This window comes from Pan paniscus, chromosome 13, assembly GCF_029289425.2.
Source record: "Pan paniscus chromosome 13, NHGRI_mPanPan1-v2.0_pri, whole genome shotgun sequence".
Lineage (NCBI taxonomy): Eukaryota > Metazoa > Chordata > Mammalia > Primates > Hominidae > Pan > Pan paniscus.
The window spans coordinates 20,016,346-20,038,566 of record NC_073262.2 but is presented as its reverse complement, the minus strand read 5'-3'; the positions used below and the strand labels follow the sequence as shown (position 1 = coordinate 20,038,566).

At 41.9% G+C, this 22,221-nt stretch overlaps 1 protein-coding gene across 3 annotated transcripts in view; it reads left to right on the top strand.

Moving 5' to 3' along the window:
- Positions 1–22,221, top strand: part of CCDC93 (coiled-coil domain containing 93) — a 100,384-nt gene that overhangs the window by 3,742 nt on the left and 74,421 nt on the right. For all 3 annotated transcript variants that reach the window (XM_008972484.5, XM_003819129.6, XM_063595115.1), the window contains exons 2-6: positions 3,474–3,587; positions 5,317–5,411; positions 11,186–11,297; positions 15,750–15,848; positions 16,610–16,666. In XM_008972484.5, coding sequence (XP_008970732.2) covers positions 3,474–3,587; positions 5,317–5,411; positions 11,186–11,297; positions 15,750–15,848; positions 16,610–16,666 — 477 coding nt within the window. The remainder of the gene's footprint in view (positions 1–3,473; positions 3,588–5,316; positions 5,412–11,185; positions 11,298–15,749; positions 15,849–16,609; positions 16,667–22,221) is intronic.

The window sequence follows — 22,221 nt, the reverse complement described above, 5'->3', positions numbered from 1 at the left end:
TGAGCCACTGCCCTGCCCGAATTCATTCTTTTTAACCCTTTACAAAGATAGCTAGACTTGGCCTGCCTTCCAGCTTACAACAACTATAGTGGACGGAAATTGAAAGTTTATTGGGCTTTGTGTAAGAGCTCATTGTTGTTTGTCTTTGTCAGAAATTTAGCTTCAACAACTGGATGTATTAACCAGCCTGGTGGATTTTTATCGCTTCAAGAGAGGGTCTTTCATTCCCAGCAGATCAGACAGTGGCCCTTTTCCATTTGACTTCAGTGTTAATCTGCTAAGTGAATTTGGAGTCATACATTCCCATTTAGTGTCTTGTGCCAAAATTACTTCACAAGTCATGTTGCAAAAGTAAACTTCTCCATGCTAGGGGTGAGTGGATGGAAGCCTGGGCCTTGCATCTGTGGTGGGGTGGCCAGTGGGTGCCCATTAGATAGGTGTCGAGGCAGTGATGATCCTATTTTTTTTGTTTTTTTTTTGTCATCTTCTCGTGTTTTCATAATAAATGATTGAACAAATGAAGTGTTCCTGTTTTACACCCCAGAAGTTTTAACAAAGTACTTACATTATCTCATTTTCTTTTTCTGCTGACTTGAACTACAACTACTCTTTAGCTTCTCTTTTCTTAGAGTGTTTTCACTTGTAGATGTTTCTCAACCATCCCAGATTTTTTGCAGAAGGGAGAGAAGGTGTGAATTATTTATATTAAGAAAATTTTTATGTCCACTAGGAACTAGTGAATGCTGATCTTCAGGATCCTTAATGGACTGGACCAGGGTCATTTCAGAGACGGATGTAGCTCAGTGCTGTCACCTCCCCCACACCACTCCTACTCTATTGCAGGGGATTATCAGTCACTTTAATAATTCTGTATTAACTATATTTTAATATGTATACTCCCTTTCCTGGCAGTTTATACATCAAAATAAACTTCTTTCCATTGTCAGGGATGTGATCACTGAAACATTTTATTAATACATGACTGGTTTAGGTTCATTTACTTTATGTAAGCATTAGTAGATCATTCTTTATTTAATAAGTGTGTCCTTGGAGCTTAATGCTGTTTGGATTCAGAGGAGTAAACCCAAGTATATAATATATAGTCCTCTCCTTAATCAATCAGTAGTCCAGTTGCAAAGACAAGCATGTATATAACACTAGATATCTCACTTCGAAGAGGTTGATACTTAGTTATATGTACAGTATATAGTTGATACTTAGTTATATGTACAGAAATGCAGAGGAGAGTGGCCATTTCAGGATAGACTTGTGAGGGATGGTGTTGAATGGGAGCTGGAATTTGAAAGTGATTTCTCAATGGTTAGAGAATATAGCTGTGGCCATGTCTTGATTGTTTTTGGGGTAGTTAAAGGAGGAACCTGAAAAGATAGTTTGGTGGCCAAAGATCTGAATGTGAAACCAGACATCTGGAGTTTATCTTACAGGCAGTGTGTGTGGTGCATTGTTGATAAGGGCTGGGAGGGTGAGCTAAAGAGGGATAACGTGAAAGCTGTGATTTAGGAAGGGATGAGCAAAACAAAGGAAGAAAGATGAAGAAGCATTTGCAAGAGTCCTGGAATGAAGTATGAATGAAAGGGAAGGGAAGATAAATGTGAGATGCATAGTAAAGGAAGACTTAACAGGCATTGTTGGGTAAGGGAGGACTCAGAGATGATTATGAGCATGTGAACCAGGGTATCTTATTGGTGTTTTATATAGAGAGATGGTTTTTTATTTTTGGTAGCAAAGGAAGAGAGGAAAGGTAGTTCATGATAGTAAATAGATGAAGGAGTATTAGAATATTTAGATGGATTTAAGTATTAGATAAAGATTGGGGTAAAAGGAGGATATAAATTAAAAATTTTAAATCAAGATGCTGAGATACGGCCAGGCGCGATGGCTCATGCCTATAATCCCAGCACTTTGGGAGGCTGAGGCGGGTGGATCATGAGGTCAGGAGATCGAGACCATCCTGGCTAACACGGTGAAACCCCATCTCTACTAAAAATACAAAAACAAACAAAAAACCGGGCGTGGTGGCACGTGCCTGTAGTCCCAGCAACTCGGGAGGCTGAGGCGGGAGAATCGCTTGAACCTAGGAGGTGGAGGTTCTCTCTGGGATCCGAGTACAGTGAGCCGAGATTGCGCCACCATGCTCCAGCCAGGGTGACAGAGCGAGACTCTGTCTCAAAAACAAAAACAAAAGCAACAAAAAAACAAAAAAAAAGCAAAATACTGATATACATATATTAGATGAATTTATTATTTTTAAGGCAATCCTATTATGTGGCAATAATCACCCTTTAATGTATCTGGGTTGGAAGCCTTTCATATATTTGTTTTCGAGATCGAAAAGGGAAGTACAGTGAGGGATACACGTTTGAATTCCCTTCTTCATTTCTATGCCTGTTGTCAGTAACTTCTGGATGAGTATAACTTTTTTTGTTTGTTTGTTTTTTAGAGATAGAGTCTTGCTCTGTTACCAAGGCTGGAGTGCAATGGCACAGTCTCACCTCACTGCAACCCCCGCCTCCTGGGTTCAAGTGATTCTCGTGCCTCAGCCTCCCGAGTAGCTGGAGTTACAGGTGTGCACCACCATGCTCAGCTAATTTTTTGTATTTTTAGTAGAGGTGGGGTTTTGCCATGTTGGCCAGGCTGGTCTCAAGCTCCTGACCTCAAGTGATCGGCACCCCCACTTGGCCTCCTAAATCGGTGGGATTAGAAGCCTGAGCCACTGTGCCCGGCCAAGTATAAAGTTTTTGAGACAGAGTCTTGCTCTGTCGTCCAGGCTGGAGTACGGTGGTACGATCTTGGCTCACTGCAACTTCTGTCTCCTGGGTTCAAGCGATTCTTGTGCCTCAGTCTCCTGAGTATCTGGGATTGCAAGCATGGGCCACCAAACCTGGCTAAGTTTTGTATTTTTAGTTGAGATAGCGTTTCACCATGTTGGCCAGGCTGGTCTCGAACTCCTGACCTCAAGTGAGCCACCCGCCTCAGCCTCCCAAAGTGCTGGGATTACAGGTGTGAGCCCCCACGCCGGCCCTAAGTCCTAAGTGTAAAGTTTTTTTTAGAAAACACCATAAAACCTTGTTCCTGTTTGTAAGGAGTCATAATCCATTTGAGAAGACTGTCAAAGTAAACCATGGGTTAGAGAAAAAGGAAGTATTGTGCTCTAACCTTCCTTTTCCCTGGATTCCTTCAGCATGTGATGAGTAGTGTATACTACTTGGGCATGTGTCTCCCTCAGCTATGAAGATTAACAGCCCATTGAGGACCGCGGACCCATTTGTGACTCCAGCAACACTGTCCACATGCTTCTGTGTGACACTTGCTGAATTTTCAGAGAATCTATTGTGGTGATGTAGCCAATGTCATCTGCTCCTTGGCAATGAGCTTGTGGCATCAGGGGATATACCTGGTGTTCCTTTATTCAGCATATCTTTTACCAGCCAAACTTTTACCTTTTGTTTTAGGTGGAAACAAGAGAAGATGAAGAACAAAATGTCAAGTTGACTGAAATTCTGGAGCTCTTGGTTGCAGCTGGGTATTTCAGGGCAAGAATTAAAGGCTTGTCACCCTTTGACAAGGTAAGGGGAAATCTTTCTAACCATTACACTATCTTTTGTCAGAATTACATGGTTAATCATGGCAAAGAAAGGAGGAAAAGATGATGTTTTAACTTCCTCCATGTCTGTGTTTCCATTTCTTCCTAATTCAGATTCATTATGGAAGTGTTCAAACTTCTTTTCAAAGACAGAAATGATGTATCAGTGAATACGTCAGTTCCTTTTCTGTGCACAAAGCTTTAGGAAATGCAAAGAAGCAAAATAAATAGTTCCTTCTTTCTAGGAATTTACAGTTTGGGTGGGGATTATAAAACTTATGGAAAATAAAATAATCAGAGTTAATAATGAGCTATCCCAAGTCAGCGTGCACACAGACAGTTGCCAGATATTCTGCGAATAGTAAATGCTCTGATTTAGGATGAGAGAGAGATCGCTATGCAATGAAATCTTTTAATTCAGCAGAACCTTGAATGATGATGCACAAATCATAGTAATAGGTGTTGAGGACACAGAGAAAAAACAGAGGCACAGTTCTCAAAGAGCCCAATTTCTGTAGAGTGGGGATGAGAGACAAGTGAATCAACATGCACAGAATAAATGGCATGATGCAGAAAGTGCCACTGTGGACTGTGCACAGAAAGGACGCATTCAAATCAGACAGGGCAGGCTGTGGAGGACAGTGCTGAGTGCTCCACGGGGTCACAGTCCTGGCTGTGCCTAACAGAATCACTCTGGGTTATTTTATAATAAAGAACCCAGGATTCACTCATTGAAATTTTGGTTAGCTAGGTCTGGGCTTGGGCCCTGGAATCTGCATTTTTATTGGGCAACTCATAAGAGTCTAAAGCAGCCAGGGGTAAGATTTACTGTGTTTTTTTTGTTGTTGTTTGTTTGTTTGTTTGAGATGGAGTCTCTCTGCCGCCCAGGCGGGAGTGCAATGCGCAATCTCGGCTCACTGCAACCTCTGCCTCCGGGATGCAAGTGATCCTCCTGCCTCAGCCTCCCGAGTAGCTGGGATTACAGGTGCCTGCCACCATGCCCGGCTGATTTTTGCATTTTTAGTAGAGAGGGGTTTCACTGCGTTGGCCAGGCTGGTCTCAAACTCCTGACCTCGTGATCCACCCACCTCGGCCTCCCAAAGTGCTGGGGTTACAGGCGTGAGCCACCGCGCCCAGCCTTACTGTTATTTTTTTCTAATATCAGGCTGTGTCTGAAAAGGATTTTGTTTCAAAATGGGTTTTTAGTCTTACTGTCATTTGCATCTCAGAGAATTCCTGAGGGAAAAGTAGAGCCAGGGATTCTCGGGTAGATAAGAAAAATAAGATGTATGGAAACAAAATGTCAGCCTTGCTGCCCATGTGTCTGGTCTATAAAACACAGAATTAATGTCTGTCCTTTTGACTATAAAGAGGATCTATGTACAGTATGTTCATTTAATAATAAAAGTCAGCTCCTCAGTCATGCCAGCCACATTTCAACTGCTCAGCAGCCACATGTGGCTAGTAGCTGCTGTACTTGTCCTTGCAGATAACAGAATATTTCTGTCACTGCAGAAAGTTTTCTGTAACGGTGCCATTTTAGATTAATTGTACTTGATGGGGTAAGGAGGACACACTCTCTCTCTCTCAAGATATATAATTTTGTATGTTTACTGAGTCTATTAGAGCTATTTATAATCCATCTACCTTCCACTTCTTCCATTCTCCTCAAACTAAAAAGAGAAAACAAATATTTTCTTTATGTCTTGCAGGTAGTAGGAGGAATGACTTGGTGTATCACCACTTGCAACTTTGATGTAGATGTTGATTTGCTCTTTCAAGAAAACTCTACGATAGGTCAAAAAATGTAAGTTTTTCTATGGAAAACCTAAAGGTGGGGAGAAGGGAACTAACTTTTGAGTGTCTACTGTGTGCCAGAAGTTGGTTGGACACTTTACATAGTTTATTTTAACTTTTATTACAAGAGGTATTATCCCTGCCTTACAAATGAAACTGAGACTGAAAGAAGCCAAGGTCACACAGCTAGATCAAAGTTTGTAGTGACTACTTAGTTTATCTTTCAAAGACAGCTCATATCGGTGGAAGTTGATTAGAAAGAGGAAAGGAGATGCTTTCCTTCCCCATTGCCTCTGTGTAAGGCAGAGCCTCACTTTGCCTGTCTTCGAGAGAAAGCGGCATGGTCTCCTTGCTAGAGATCTCACCTGAGCATACCCTGCCCAGTCTTTTGTAGCACAGCAGCTCACCAGGGGCTTGGCCATTTCATTAGACCATTTGGGATACCTGGTTCTTCTCCCAGCCTTCCAGTGGGTCTCTGTGTGGCCTTGGAACAGCCACTCCTTCTGTGGGCCTCAGTTCTTCTATCCGTCAGAAGAGAGATTCCTGACCTCAGATATGTGTGATTCTGTGACAGTCTGTTTATTCATTTTTCTGAAGTATTACCTTCTCCCAAGAGAAAACACTTCCAAAAGGAACAAAGGGGTCTTAACAAATAACAGGAAGCAATAATGGTGGGAAAATGGAGCAAAGGGGGAAAAAAGGTGGGGACAAAGGGCAGAGTTGGGGTAAGACTACCACAGTGATGGATCACAAAATGCTTTGTTTTCCTACTATTGGCCAAAGATTTGCCCCTGTGTTTCTGGCAGCCAAGTGGAGGTGGTATCTGTGAGTAACTGAGCATCAGGAGTGTTGCAGTTTACTTTATATTTATACAGCATTTTCCCCGTAAGTTTCTAATTGCCTTTGTTTTTTTCTTGTTGACAAAAGAAGCATATGCCTTTAGCTGTAGCTCAGATCAGCCAGCTTTTTTTTTTTTTGAGACAGAGTCTCACTCTTATCACCCATGCTGGAGTGCAGTGGTGCCAACACCACTCACTGCAGCCTCGACTTCCTTAAGTGATCCTCTTACCTCAGCCTCCTGTGTAGCTAGAGCCACAGGCATACACCACCACGCCCAGCTAATTTTTAAATTTTTTGTAGGGATGGTGTCTCACCATCTTGTCCAGGCTGGTCTTAAAACTCCTGGGCTCAGGCAATCCTCTCGCCTTGGCCTCCTGGGATTAGAGGTGTGGGCCACCGCACCTGGCCTGTGCTTCTTAATCAGGCTGTTCATTAGCATGAATTCTTTGTCTTCTTGAGGATGCTTTTCTTGGAAGCTTCTGTCTTTGAGCTGATTGCTTCCTATACCTGTGGCACCCTTGATGTGCTGGTATTTCTTTTCATTGCATTTTTTCTGTGCTAGTTTTACCATTTCTTGGATCCCACATGTGCTTTCTTCCTAAATTCCCCTTGAGTTTTCCAGTGGTTGTTAGGCCCTATTTTCATTTCGACATCCTTAGGGAATATGGTAGACTCCCATCAGTGGCAGCATTCCATTATACTTTTAATAGATATGGGAACACAGTATTTTTCTATGTCTTCTCAATTCCTTGTCTATATTTCTGAAATCTAAAAGACACTGAAAACTGTTTTTTCTTCTTTTAGGTTTAGATACAAAGCTTATTTGGGAGCAAAACATAACCTGAATTGACTGAATTTATAGCTTTATTGATCCCACTTATGTGACTATTTATAAGTTTTGCTAAATAAATTTTTTTTTATTATAGAGTGTGACTCTAGATTTTCCTGGGTTCTTACATAATATATAATATGTACCCCTTAGGTATTCTAAGGAACTAAATCTAAAAAATTCAGAATTCTGAAACACATCTGACCCAAAGGGTTTGGATAAGGGATTGAGGATGTGTTATATTCTCCGGTAAGTGCTTGATGTGTGTCTCTTAAGTGCAGAGCCATGAACTGTAACTGTGGGCAAAGCTGGAGACGGGTTCACGTGACTAAGGACCCACCAGAGTCAGCAGTGCATCAGGTAGCTCATTCTTTATTATCTGTAGAAGACATGTTATAGCCACAGGGTACTGAGTCATCTAAAAATCTTTTCTGTTTGGTTTTGGAATGTGTTCTGTTTGGTGTTCCCCCCCACCATAGAGTTTCTGGTTAGGTGCAGTTTAGACTAAAACTGCCTTATGTTTGCAGTCTTCCGGTATATCTAGTCAATTTAATGGGTGGGTGGACGTATGTCCAAGGAGCACACTTGCCTATTGAGGGCATGGTTGTGTCTCAAGCTGTCTTCTTTATGTGCCCAAATGAGGCCTTGTTCTCTGTCATCTTTCTTTGCTGAGAGTTCCATAAGCTTCTATCCTCTACTTCTATCCTCTCCTGAAGCCCCATTAACAGAGGGTCCTATGGCCGGAGGCCCATAAATGGGATTTTACATTTATAACTGAGTTCATTTCAACAACAAACATTTTATTGGGCATCTGTGTTCCAAGCACTTGCATGTGTATTTTATTATTTTACCTTCACTACCGCTTTGAGTAGGGATTATCCCTGGTTTTATTATAGGAGTATTGGACCTGGACCAAGTTACTTGCCAAAAGTTTCAGAGTTGGTGGAACTTGAATTTAGACCCGGGTTTAATTCACTGTCTTTCAAGCTGTTTGCAGTGGAGAAGAAAGCAGTGCACTGAACACTCTTAAAAACTAAAGGAGTCAAACTAGCCACAGCTGGGCATGTTAAAATCTTAGTCTAGGAAACCGGCCTGGTGACCTCTGCAATTGTTAATTTCTGTGATTTTTAGGAAATCTGAAGGATCCACCTAGAGCCGCAGGTAGAAGCTGAAAGGGGATTGTTAGATTTCTGGAAGAAGTCTTTCTCACTTTCTTTCCCTACCCCCAGCCTGCCTGCATTTTCCTCCATGTCCTCACCTTGGCTGCCAAGACTGTCCAGACTTGGCAGTAATTTCTGAGAGGTGGGTTTAAGAGGGTTGTAAATCCTAGGATGACCCATGATAGCCTTCTCTCTGGGCCTTTATGAACTGGGTGAGTAGGCTGGCTCCGAAGAGTGGCCAGGAAATGCCATGTCTGAAGGCAGGGGGTTAGGCTGGATGGTGGTGTGGGTCCCAGCCTCTTGTTTTTAAGCTACTATGTATGGTTCTAGGCAATTGGTAACTCTATGCAAACCAATATATCTGTAGCCACAAGAGGGAGCTCTCCTCCTGCTGAACCAAAATGTAACCAAGGAAAGGCTGTATTGATCACGTGCCCCTGCATAGTTAGTTGGGACCTGCATTGAGCAAAACCAGGACTGATATTCATTTTCATTTGCTAAGCTTGGAGTTTAGGCAGCAGTACCAGTTGAACACTCATCTCTTCTTACAAGTTTCAAGGAAATTAAATAAGCTATGAGAGTCTGATGGAGATCAACATTTTAAAAAGCTTAACAGAGAACCTTAGATATGTTGCCAAATGGGTTTGTTAGTGCTTCACTACCAAGCTATCCCATGTGAGTCCCAAGCAGACCTGGACAACCACTGGCTTCCCCTGTGGAGCAGGCAACATATCTTATGGCAGAAAAGATGCATGTGTCCCAAAGACAGGCTGCCCAGAAAGGAAGGGCACCAGGAGTGGCTGAGAGCTGCATGAAAATTTTCTTCTTCCTCTCAGGACTTTTGTTTTGTTTTGTTTTAAGAGACAGAGTTCCACTCTTGCCTGGTCTAGGGTGCTGTGGCGTGATCTTAGCTCTCTGCAGCCTCAAACACCTAGGCTTAAGTGATCTTCCTGCCTTAGTCTTTTGAGTAGCTGGGACTGTAGGAATGCACCATTATGCCTGGCTAATTTTTAAATTTTTTTATGCAGACAAGGTCTTACTATGTTGCCCAGGCTGGTCTCAAACTCCTGGCCTCAAGTGACCTCCCTCCTTGGCCTTCCAAAGCACTAGGATTACATGCATGAGCTACCATGCCTGGCCCCTCTCAGGACTTGTGGATAAATCACTCTTCACCCCTTCTTCTGTTAGGGAGGGAGGGTGAAGGGGAAGAGGCAGCAAATATTCTCCTATATGCTTCCCTCCTAGGAGGAAGATACTCCCTCTCTTCTATGAATGTGTGCAGTGAGGGATTAATCTCCCCCCTTCCATATTTTTTTCTATTAACACATTGGATCTGACATTTGATCTTATGATCAGTGGGGTGTTACTGTTGTCCTCAGCAGTTTTAACCTTGGTCCCAACTTGTGAAGCTATTTTCCAGATACCAGACACTGTTTCTTAATGTGTTCTCTAGTGCCCATTCCCTGGGGGGCTGTTTTAACTTTAGTTCCTAGGTCACCTAGTTACTGTTAATACTAAGACTGAGGGGTGAAACCTACTAAGTGAATCATAGATAAGACAGTAATAACTCTCACCCAGCCCTGAGTCAGATGTTCATCTTGAGGGTATCTGTCTCCTTGGAAGATTATTGAACTGCAGAAAGATAAAGGTGGACAAGACTTCTCTGAACAAGAAACACTTGAGAGACCCAAAACTTGTTGAATTTGAAGCACCTAGTAAGTTCTAAGTGACCCTTGTTTACCTGGACCTTTGTCTATTAGAACATAGTACTATATTTGTTTATAAGGCCACAGTAGCTGCTGTGACTGGCTAAGATTTTTTTAAAGGGTCTTGTGTGGCAATGTAACCTATTCATGTAGGCTGAGCCAGAAGCTCCTATTTCTCCAAATGTCCACAAGGCCATGCCTGGTGACTGCTTCTCAATGTTCCCAGGCTACATACCAGGGCTTTGGGGTCAGGCACACCACTGAATAGTATCTTTTCTCTCCCCTTGAGTCTGATCCAATTAAGATAGTATAAGAAACAGGAATCACATAGCTAGAGATGAAATGCCCACTGATTCGAGAAGGGGGTTTCAGCTGCAATAAAACAGACTTGCATACAAATCCCTCCACCAGTGCTGCCATAAACTGTCCTACCCCAGCTCAGGCTGAGCTGAGAAACCTCCCTAGCAGGAGAGGATGCTTTCCTCCTGACCTACAGAGAAGAAAACTCTGAGGCCTCAGGAAGCCTGGTTCCTCCCTTCTCAGTCCCACCTTGTGGTCTTCTATAGGAGGAAGACTGAGGCGAGGTGTTAGAGAAAGGTCGGTGTCCCTTATAAGAAGCAGAAAATATCTCTTCTGTATGGAAATGAGAGTGAGGATATACAGTTCCCTCAACTCTAGAATTTATTTTAGAGTATCAAAAAATTAAAGGCTACTATTTATTTTAAAAATATTCTTGTACCAGAGTAGAGAACTCCAAATCTCTTTTGGAAATGGGGCTCCATGTTTCATGTTAATATTCTGGGTACCTGGTGTAAGGTCTGGTAATTATTTGTTGCCTGATATTTAGAATACTTTTTTCAAACTTTTAGAAAAAGTAGATCAGTAAAACGAAATGTAAAAAGAATACGGGGCACTAATAACTTTTTATCTTACTACATAAGGAAGTTAAAAAATAGTAACGACTACCTCTAATGTTACCATCATTTCACAAAATATTTTGCATCAAAAAAATAGGAAGAAAAACATTATAGAATAAAGGATGAAGGCAGTTTTGTGACCACACACCTACACACCACTAAATTGTGCTTATTTTTCTCATTTTGCAGTCATCTAGGAGAAACTTGTCATGGTCTGGACTAGCCTGGCATGGAAAAGTCCCAGATCCGTCTGTGATGCTGCCCAGACTTTAGAGATGCCATAAAGGCTACTTAGTATACCTCACTCTTTGCTTGTTACTTTTTCTGAACAGAGCTCTATCAGAAAAAATTGTCTCGGTCCTGCCAAGGATGAAATGCCCACACCAGCTGGAGCCCCACCAGATCCAGGGGATGGATTTTATTCACATATTTCCTGTTGTTCAGGTGAGAGCCTCTGTGTGGTTTCTTGTCCTCTTAACATCAGAATTCCTGTGATGGGCCTGGCTTGTCCTCTAATGGGTCTGTCTGTCCTGAATCCTGAATGTAATGGGTGTGGCTTAGATTTGGTACAGCAGAACATGGTGGTGTTCGTTGTCGTCATCTTCAGAAGATTGCCAGTCCTGCATATACCCTAGTTTCATGCTGTCACCTGATAAGATATTTGAATGTTCTCATCTGACTTTTCATTGCCTTTTTGGTGAAAACAGAACTCTGTAGCCTGGTATGCTCTGTTCCCTTTTGACCTATCCAGCTTGATTTCATTCCTTGCTTTTCTTTGTTCTTTTTGTTCTAGCACTCTCTGGCATTCATTCAGATTTCCCCAGGTTTATTCTTCCACCTGTCACAGTGCTTTTGCGTTGCTGGTTCCTTGGGCTGGAATGCTCTTCCATTCTCTCCTTACCTGTTTAATTCATATGGCTTACTTCAACCCTTCAGATCTCAGTTCCACCAAACCTCTTCAAGAAAGCCTTCCCTCATCCCCTAATCCACAGCATGTTCCTTTATGGTATGCACTCCTATGGCCACATTCCTTTCCTTCACCAGAATCTTACAGCAGTTTGTAATCATGTGTATCCATGTGTGTGTGATTGTTTATCTGCTTCTCTCATTAGACTCTTAAGCTGCATGAGAGCAAGTCTGCATGGCTGTCTTGCTTATTGTTTTGTTTCCAGTACCTACCAGAACGTCTTACAATTTGTAGATATTCAGTCCGTATGGCTAAATGCCTAAGGGAGAGACTTCTCTTTGCCTCCAGCTGTTTCCCAAACCCCTATGATTAAGTGGCTCATGCTGTACAGCTCCCAACCAGCCGGCCCTCCATATTCGCAGCTCCACATCCATAAATTCAACAAACAATGCATCAAAAATGTTTGGGGGTGGGTGGGGGGAAACATAATAAAATAACAATACAACAATAAAAAGTAATATAAATTTAGCAAGCTGGAAAAAGAAAGTAATAAAAATTTAAAAATACAGTATAACATAACTATTTACATAGCATATACGTTGTATTAGGTATTATAACCTTAGAGATGATTTAAAATAGAGGGGAGGATGTGTTTAGGTTGTATGTAAATACTGTGCCATTTTATATCAGGGACTTGAGCATCTGTGGATTAATATCTAGCGGGTCTTGGAACCCATCCACCACAGATTCCTTGGGACAACTGCATTCTGTGCAGTTCTTCTCTTCCCCTCTAGGCATCTTAGAAAGAGGAGGAGCAAAGGGACTCAGGTGTGTTGCCCGCTGTGTGAACACTGCTTCCCATCTGACTCTAATAGAGTTCTCTGAAGCATTTATTATAATCCCTTACATTTGAGGAAAGTGAGAAATGTAATTTCCTTACATTTGGGAAAAATGAGACTGAGAGAAGGTAATTGATTTGCTTAAGGGCGGAGAGTGGACAAGCAAAGGTTACAGTCTAAACTCTGTCTCCAAGCCTGTGCTTTTTCCACTCCACCATTCATGCAGCTGCTGAGAAGGAAGCTACACAGCCCTTGAAGCTAGAAGTTTTCTAGTTCTGTGTTAAGATTTTGAAATATAGGGGTCAAGAGTATGGACACTGGAGACCTCCTGGGTTCAAGTCGGTCACTTTCTAGCTGTGTGACCTTGGGTAAATAACTTTCTGTCTGTTAAATAGAAATAAATAATAGCACCTACCTGATAGGATGAGAATTAAGTTAGTTGTACGTCTAAAGCACTTAGTGGAAAGACTGATCATTTTAGTAAGCGCTCTCTAAGTGTTACATAGTTTGTTACTGTTATGTGTTGAGCCTTCCCCTCTGCTAGACTTCAAGCCGAATTCCATGAAATTTGTAAATTCGAGGCCAAGACTTTAACTTAAAATTTATTGGTATGTTTGTTAGCCTTTCTGTCTTTCTTACACAAGGGGACACTACCTGATCATTTTTATGAAAATAGGAAGTTGGGGCCCTGTGTTGATTATTATTGAAACCTCCAATATCATCAAACTGTGAAGTTGTTACCTTTCCCCCAAAACATGGATCTCTGGAGATTAGACCTTTTTTAACCCTACACTAGGACTTTGGAGGCAAAAAAATCTAGTCAGGTTGTGAGATGAATTGGAAGTGATCTTCTGCAGTCAGTTGGGTGTTTTGAAGGTCTGAATGTTCTCCATTGTGAGTGGAATGCTAGAGGGTCTGTCTGGATGGGAGGGCCCAGGCTAGTGGTTACAATTTCTTAATTTCATGGACCTGTAAAATTTTAAAGCAAAAATGGAGGTTGGCCTAGGGTTGCCACCTATAGTTTTCCAGGCAAGGACACTTTAAAAAATAACTACAATCTTGCTTTATCATTTCATAAAATAATGGCCATTTAATTCTCAAACTCAAAAAAAAGCAGTCCTTGAAATTAAATACATATAACTATGATGAAACTCACCATGTGCCTGTAGCTTTTGCCTGTTTTTGTTTGTTTGTTTTGTTTTCCCCCCGGGCACTCGTGAAAGAATAATCACCGGCCAGCAGTTGTAAGCCATTGACCTACTTCTCTTATGTGATTCTAGAAGCCCATCATCCGTGTTCACACCATTTTAGCAAAGCTGTAGTAACTTTCTCTGGATGCAGCCAAGAAAAAAGCAGATCTAATTTCTGGCCCCTGGTAGTTCTAGATCATATCTTTTTCTCTTGGGTTGGACATGTGATTCCTGTGAAGGTCAGTATTTTTCTTGGGTGCTAGGGAACCTGTGGCAGAGCTAGACTGTCCAAGAGTTTCCCTCTATAGCCTTTCATGCTGGAAACTCCAAAACATCTGTTAGGACTCAACAAGCTTTCCCTTCATAATGGGATCATGCTCTCCAGGATCCAGCCAGGCGGTAACTCAGGGTAGATCTGGGATTAATGGGAGCAGCTCTGAAAGGGAAGCAGATGTGAAAAGCCAGAAACTGGGTCTCCCAATTCAAAAGAAAGCAGGGCTGAATTGAGTTGAGCAATGAGCCAACTGCCTTAGTTGGCCCTTAGTTGTCCTGGACCACTTAGTTGTACTGGGATGGAGTACAGGTGAGGGACTACAGTCGTTCTCAATACTCTCTGATCTTCTGTCTCTGCTTCTGGATTTTAGTCTTTGCCTGAGGTCACTGTTTGGGGGTGAAGTGGTAGAAATATATAGAAGATACTGACAGCAAGGAATATTCCTCAGAGTTATTTGCTCTATTCTGAGCAGCTATTTCCTAAACATGTGCTTTACTTGAGCTGGCTGCGCTTTGTGAACAAACATCTGCGGGAACACCGTGCAGCACAGTGTTATGTGCCATGTGCCTGCTTTCCTAGGTAGCTAACCCTCACCAAGTGTGATATGCTGTTGGCGAAACACAGCTACTATCCCAAAACTGCTTTTGAGATGCAGTAGCTTTCTCTGGAGAGGGAGTGGCACCCCTTCTGTGATGTTCTTCAGTAATAAAGGGAGTGAATGAAGAGCCGGGGAGGAGAAGCAAAGGTTCTTTTTACACTTTACACCCTTACCCTCAGAGCGGGTGGATCTTCTGCAGGTTTTTACCCTCAGAGCGGGTGGATCTTCTGCAGGGTGGTGTTTTAATGATAATAACTGGAGTTTTCAGTTGGGAGAAGTGAAGAGCAGCTGTTTCTGGGTATCAGCCTAACAAAGCTGGGAAACATTTCATGAAACCATTTGTCCAGTCTTCGGTGTAGGATAGTCTCTTGAGTTGTGACTCCCAGCTTTGCAGCTGGCTAGCTATGGATCCATGAGTAAGTTATATAGTCTCCCGGCACTTCAGGTTCAGTAAAACTCAGCCAGTACCATCCGACATTGTGAGGATTAAGAGAGAATGTTATGAATGTCAGGATAAACCAATGCCTTCAACTGCGTACTCAGTATGCACCATTGTCAAATCTGAGTATTTTGGACATTTTTTCACTTGTCAAATGGGGAGTTACACTAGCATTCTCTGTGGTTCTCTCCCTTTTCCCTGGTCTGCGGTGTAAGGAGCACAAGAAAAAGAGATTTACATGAAGATCTGCCAGTAGGACCAGGAAGTTGGGAGATAGCTCTGTTTGTTTTGTGCTTCAGGTGTTTACAAATCACTCTACTACTTGTGATTTCATTTACTCCCATGTTAGGTCTGTGAGGTGAAGGGAACTGATATACTTTTACAGAAAGGAAAACTGAGGCTCAAGGATGTGAAGTAAGGCTTTAAAGCTCCTGCACGGCTACTCAGCACTAGGTCCCATTGGATCTTAACATCTCGGATACCCAGCTGGTTGCTTTTCCTATAGAACAGCATGTGTTGATAGCTTCTTATCACCTAGTCAGTTCAACTATGCTGATTTGAGTTCATGAGTTGGGCCATGTCTGAACTGGCCTTCACTGCAGTGGGATGTTGTCCTTAGCAACTCATGTCTTTTCACTTTCTTCCCCAGTGGCTGGTGAAACGAGCTATAGAAACAAAAGAAGAGATGGGTGACTATATCCGCTCCTACTCTGTATCCCAGTTCCAGAAGACTTACAGTCTCCCTGAGGTCAGTATTGTGATTTTATTTTCTTGTCCCACTGAGAAACAGAGTGCACACTTAGAGACTCCCTAGCAAGGAGCAGAGTAAGCTCAGGCTCCCCTACGTTCTCAGCCCCACTTGGCATCATTAGTGCTTCTTTACATAGCCACTGAGTGCAAAGCTCTATAATTCTGTCATTTTCTCTGAATTTTAGTGTTTGATCTAGAGCTTTTATTAACTTACAAGAATAATAGTTGATTTTTGTATTAAGTTTTTTGAGAGGCCACTTGCCCAGAACATCCTATAGTAACAATTTAATAATAATAATAATAATTAAAAACAATAATAGCTAATAGCCATCATGTATTTACTACATGCTAGTCTCAGCACGTCTTATGGCTTTTATTCTTTAATCCTTACTGCAACCTGAGATGGGCGTTTTTATCTATCTCTGTTTCATAGACAGAGAAACTGAGGCTTAGAGGTTAAGTAACTTACCTGAGGTTTCAGTGCTTAAGAGGATTTGAAATGAGAACTCTTGTCTTAAGCACTATTCCTTATGACCCCCTTTTTCTTACTGGCTGTGTAGGGATCTATGTTGGAGCCATCTGCAGGGTTTGTAGCCTTTTCCCATGGAGAATATATTACAATTTGTTCGAAAATTGAGACTTCGTCAGGCAAAGTAGTGATGAGATGAGAAGTCAATTTATAAGACAGATATCTGAGTGGTCCACTTGAGTTTTAATTTTCCCTTGGGATTTGTTTAATCGCTCTGTTTTGTCTTGTAGGATGATGACTTCATAAAGAGAAAAGAAAAGGCCATCAAGACAGTTGTGGACCTCTCAGTAAGTCCCCTGGCCGTGTTCTTCTGTCAGAGCCCTGTGTAGCCTCAGATAGCCCTTTGTTAAATCACAAAAGCGCTGCTCCTGAGGCTTCCATCTACGGGGATCGCTTAGGAGCTAGACTCAGATGGCTGTGTGAGGGAAGCCCCGCCTGCTTTACTGCTCAGGGCCAGGACACCAGTATGCACAGGGAGAACCTGCCACACTACTGTTCTGTCTCCTCACTTCCAGTTTTAAGGGAGGAATAGCCAAACACAGAGCCCTTCCTAGTTTATCCCAATGGCGGGTATAAACTTTGAATAGCTCTGAAGAGCAGATGATGAATGGGGATGATAACTTGAGGTTTCTGTCCCACACCCCCCTGATGGCTTTGCATAGACAGAGTAGCCTCTGAGCTGTGTGCGGGAAGCTCTGGGATGGCGTTTGTCCCCATTCACAGTACGTCTTAATCACAATGAGTCTGCACATGTGTCCCAACTTCGCCAGCACGAGGGTTAGTGGAACCTTTGACCCTTTACAAAACACTTTGGGCCAGAGCTGTGGAACCTTGTTAGCTGTACCCTCCACCCCCAGCCTTCCTACCTGAGCTGAAGGGAATGAAGCCTAGGTGCCTGTGTGCACAGTCTCTCTCTCCTGAAAATAATGTGTTGTGTTGTTTGGCATGCTTTTTACTTCATCTAAATTATGTCATACATCTAGTTGGTTTTCATAGTTGCAAAGTTTCTTGTATTAATATGCCACCCAAATGAAATATCAGATGTACTTCTTATACAGATGGCATGGGTTACATACCTTGCGTCATTGTAAATTGGCATTGCCTGGTGTTTGTGGCTTTGTGAACTGCCTACAGAGTCTTTCCAGAAAAAGAATTCCAAACTGGCTTATCTTAAAAATAAATGTGTGGTCTACCAAGGTGATTACTCTGAAAAGAACAATCATTTGGTAATGAAAGACATGAAAATCTCCTATGAAACAAAAAATCTTGATCACTTTATGATTGTAATTTCTTTTTTTTCTCAATTCCATTTTGGAAATGTTAGAGGTGGAAAACCTTTAGGAAGGTGACACTCAAAAGCCAGATACTGTTTTCAGATTTGGTGGCAGTATTAAACAATAACAACAAAAAATGGTATGACCTCAGAGTAATTTTCTTTCCTGGTTGTGAAATAGGTGTTCAGTTTAGAGCATCCTCAAGTGTTTAAAAAGATTGATAGATGTAGGGGAATTTGATTTTTCACCTTAATTTCACAACACGGAAGCAACCACTGTTAATTTTTGGACATATTTCTTCCATGTTTTTATTGTGCATTTTTAAACTGAATTGGAATCATACTTTAAAGATAATTTTGTGGTTTTTTCACTTACCAATGTAGGGCCTTTTGTATGCTGTTAAAAGATTCCTGCTGGCTTGGCACAGTGGCTCACGCCTGTAATCCCAGCACACTGGAAGTCTGAGACGGGTGGATCACGAGGTCAGGAGTTCAAGACCAGCCTGGCCAACATGGTGAAACCCCATCTCTACAAAAAATACAAAATTTAGCTGGATGTGGTGGTACACCCCTGTAATCCTAGCTACTTGGGAGGCTGAGGCAGGAGAATTGCTTGAACCCAGAAGGCGGAGGTAGCAGTGAGCCAAGATCGTGCCATTGCACTCCAGACTGGGCGACAGAGCAAGACTCCATCTCAAAACAAAAACAAAAACAAAAACACAACAAAGATTCCTGCTAACTACATTTCTCATGACAAATAGTAACCAGTTAGTTGGATATGATAATTGCTTTCCCCTGTTTTAAATGTTACTTCATCTCTGGAATGATATGAAAACAAGGTGATAATCATGTTACCTCTGAGGCAGGAAATTGCTAGGCCAGCAGCAGGAGAGAAGGGGAAATTGTCTTTTTCCTATAATCTCTGTACTATTTGAATTTTATTCTAAGTCTGTGCATTACCTATTCAAAACAGTAAGTACACATTAAGGTGTTTTTTGTTTTTTTTTTTTGGTAACAAAAGCCACATTCAAACATTAAATTTTTTTTTTTTTTTTTTTGAGACAGAGTCTCGCTGTCTCCCAGGCTGAAGTGCAGTGGTGCTGTCTCGGCTCACTGCAACCTCTGCCTCCCGGGTTCACGCCATTCTCCTGCCTCAGCCTCCCGAGTAGCTGGGACTACAGGCGCCTGCCACCAGACCTGGCTAACTTTTTGTTTTTTTAGTAGAGATGGGGTTTCACCGTGTTAGCCAGGATGGTCTCGATCTCCTGACCTCGTGGTCCGCCCACCTCGGCCTCCCAAAGTGCTGGGATTACAGGCGTTAGCCACCGTGCCCGGCCCAAACATTAAACATTTTTAATGCTTAATTGAATATCTTTATGTGTAAATCTCACTCTGAGCCCTGGGTAGAGAATGAGAAAATGGTACAGTTTTCGGCCATAGAGCAAAAGCCAGCATAGCTGTCAATCATCCTGGTAATGAAACTGAGCCTGGCATCTCTATGCCTATGGATTAGTTAAAGCCCCTAGAGGCACATTATTTTTTCTTCTCATTTTTAATGGAGGTTTTTTTTTTTAATCCACTTCTGCTTGGTAATGTGATTGCAGAGAATTAAGGAATATGTGATAATGACAGATATTTACGTAGTGCCCAAACATTGTTCAGGGTGTTCATCTCTAACTCATCTAGTCCTCACAACAATCCCATGAAGTAGTAGTTTGTTGTTGTTGTTGCTTTTTAATAAATCAGGAAACTGAAACACAGGTAGGTTATATATAAGTTGCCCAATGTCACAATGGTGATGGTAGAGGCAGGACTCAAACCCAGTCTTGTAACTGTGCTGCTGTGAGCCTCTAGATAAAATGGTGTTCGCAGCTGATGAGAAAATAGTATCAGAATAAAGGAAAACGTGTCCGGCCTGGTGGTTCATGCCCGTAATCCTAGCACTTTGGGAGGCCGAGGTGGGCAGATCGCTTGAGCCCAGGAGTTCGAGACCAGCCTGGCCAATATGGTGAAACCCCATCTCTACAAAAAATGCTATAATTAGCTAGGCATGGTGGCATGTACCTGTAGTCTCAGCTCCTCAGGAGGCTAAGGTGGGAGGATCACCTGAGCCTGGGGAGGTTGAGGCTGCAGTGAGCTGTGATTGTGCCACTATACTCCACCCTGGGTGGCAGAGTGAGACCCTGTCTCAAAAAAATAAATAAAAAGGGGAATGGAAAAAAATTGTGAGTCCCTGGTTATAATTTGTATTGTTTAGTTTATTTCCTTTTTTATGAGTGAACTGAATCCTCAGTTGATTGGCAATACATTTTCAGCAGGAATGATAAAGAATCTTCATGGATGGCTAAAGGTTGCCTTTGGGTTTTTCTTTTCCTCATCTGCTTAAACACCCCTCACTTCCAGGAGCTGTCTGCGTAGGTTTCTTAGCGAGCTCTGTCACCATTAACTTTCCTCCCTCCCTTCTACCACTTCTGCAAGCCCTTCTTTAGCTGACTTGAAATGAGAGTCCCAAAAGGTCTCAGAAACTCTAGGGCTGTGGTGCATATCCCTGACCTATTCTTGTGAGTCAGTACAAGAAATTAAACAGCTCAAAACTTTAATTATTGTCATGCTCCTCAAGGAAAATCCCTCCTTTAATAAAGGAAAGGAAATCCTTAATTTTAAGGTGTGAATGGAAAATTAAGGAATAAAATAAGGTCAGACATGTAGATGCCTAGTTTTTAGACCCAGCATTTTATAAAATAGGTGTGGAGCTGCTGTGTATTTATTAAGTGCTTACCAGGTGCTTGGCATCTCAATAGGCATTTAACAAGCATTAGCTCCTTTATCCCTCGTTAACACTCCAGGAGTTATATGTTATTATTTCCATTTTACAAGTCAGGAAATTGAAGCTTAGAAAGGTTGATAAATTCCCTGTGTAGCTGCAGAGCTAGGAAGAGGGAGTCAGATTTTGACATTACACCTGACTCTAACACAGCAGGTGTCGGCACTCCTCCTCTCTTCTAGCTTTTCACCTGCTCTCTGCTTTCCCACATATTCCTAGCACCAGTTTTGCAGTACTATTGCTGACTTACTTCAGGGCTCTGGGATATTGCTTCTCTGGGTCCCAGAGACTCAAATGCCTACAGAGTGGTTGGGTCCTCTCCTACCACCTCTTCAGTTCCTTACGAGAACATTGGCTGATTTCTCATCTGAAGACCTGTTGCCCAGCCAAAGAATGGATGCCAGGTGGGAGCTGTCCTGTTGTTATCTTTTTGATCAGCATGATGCCTTTGTGTCTCAACCAACAGGCTTTTACTTATTCTTGTTTAGACATAACATAAAAGTATTTAAATATTGAATCTTTAGCTTTTGTCTTTAGCCATCCTTAGAAGACTGTTTGAATTTTTTGCATTCATCTTTGGTTATGTGGCCCATTCATTTTTTTGGTGCATGATTTTTTGTTTTCAAAGTTTTTTTTTTCTTTTGTACTAATGCTGTTGTAATAAGAATGAAAAATTAGGAAATGGAGAAAAACAAAAACTAAATCACCCATGATACCACGAGCCAGGGATAACCACTGATATTGCAAGCAGGAAATAAAGAGTTGTGAATATCAGTATGGAGAATCAGAGATTGCAAAAAAAAAAAAAATGGCATTGTACTATATATTCTGTTTTGTTGCTTGCTCATTTGTTGCTTGCTCATTTTGCTCAGTAGTATATTGAGGATATCTTTCCATGCCAATAAAGATACCTCCATAGCATTTTTAGTGGCTGTAGATTATTAATTATGTGGAACTAGTTGAACTATAGTTTGTATCTCTGTTTTTTTTTTTTCTTCTTCACTTGGCCATTATGTAGGACATCCTCATACCTAAATTTATTCTTTAATTTCTAATTATTTACTTAGGATTTATTCCATGAAGTGGAATTGGTCAAGATTATACCTAAGGCTTTTAATACTTCTTGCCAGATTGCCAGGCAGAAAGGCTGCTGTGAACTTTATCATCCGAGCTTATGATGGGCGTGTTCTCTTTTTGTCTTGGCTTTATTTTTCTTCCTTCAGGAGATTATTCCCAGTAGCTGCTTTCTTCTTTGAAGTGCATTTCTTTCTTCTCCCTATCTCCTTTGCACAGAATAGCTGGCTGCTTTGTAGAAGGCCTGCCCAGTAGGAGGTGGTATTTTCAAAGGACATAAGGAATGGAAACTACCACCTTCCACTTTCACATCATAATCATAATCAGCTCCTCTGTCTCATGTACTGTGCTGTGACACAGCTTCCTCCTCTGAGATGTCAGCCCTCCATAGCCATGAAATGCCTGTCCTGTGAAGTGAGGTCTTTTACTCCCTCTTAACCTTGAATAACAGGTGCCCACACAGTTTTACCCAGACCCAAAAGATACATTCATTTACTATTTGTCAGCATTTTTTTGGTAGTTTAGACTTTTGTATGAGAATAGAGGGGACAGAGAAAAGACTTCTTAGAGCTTCCAGACTAGTTGGAAAGAAGTGCACTGTGGAACTTACCGGATCATCTAAGAGACTGCCATTTAAAGTTACCAGTCCACTGTGTTCTTCCATAGGGAAT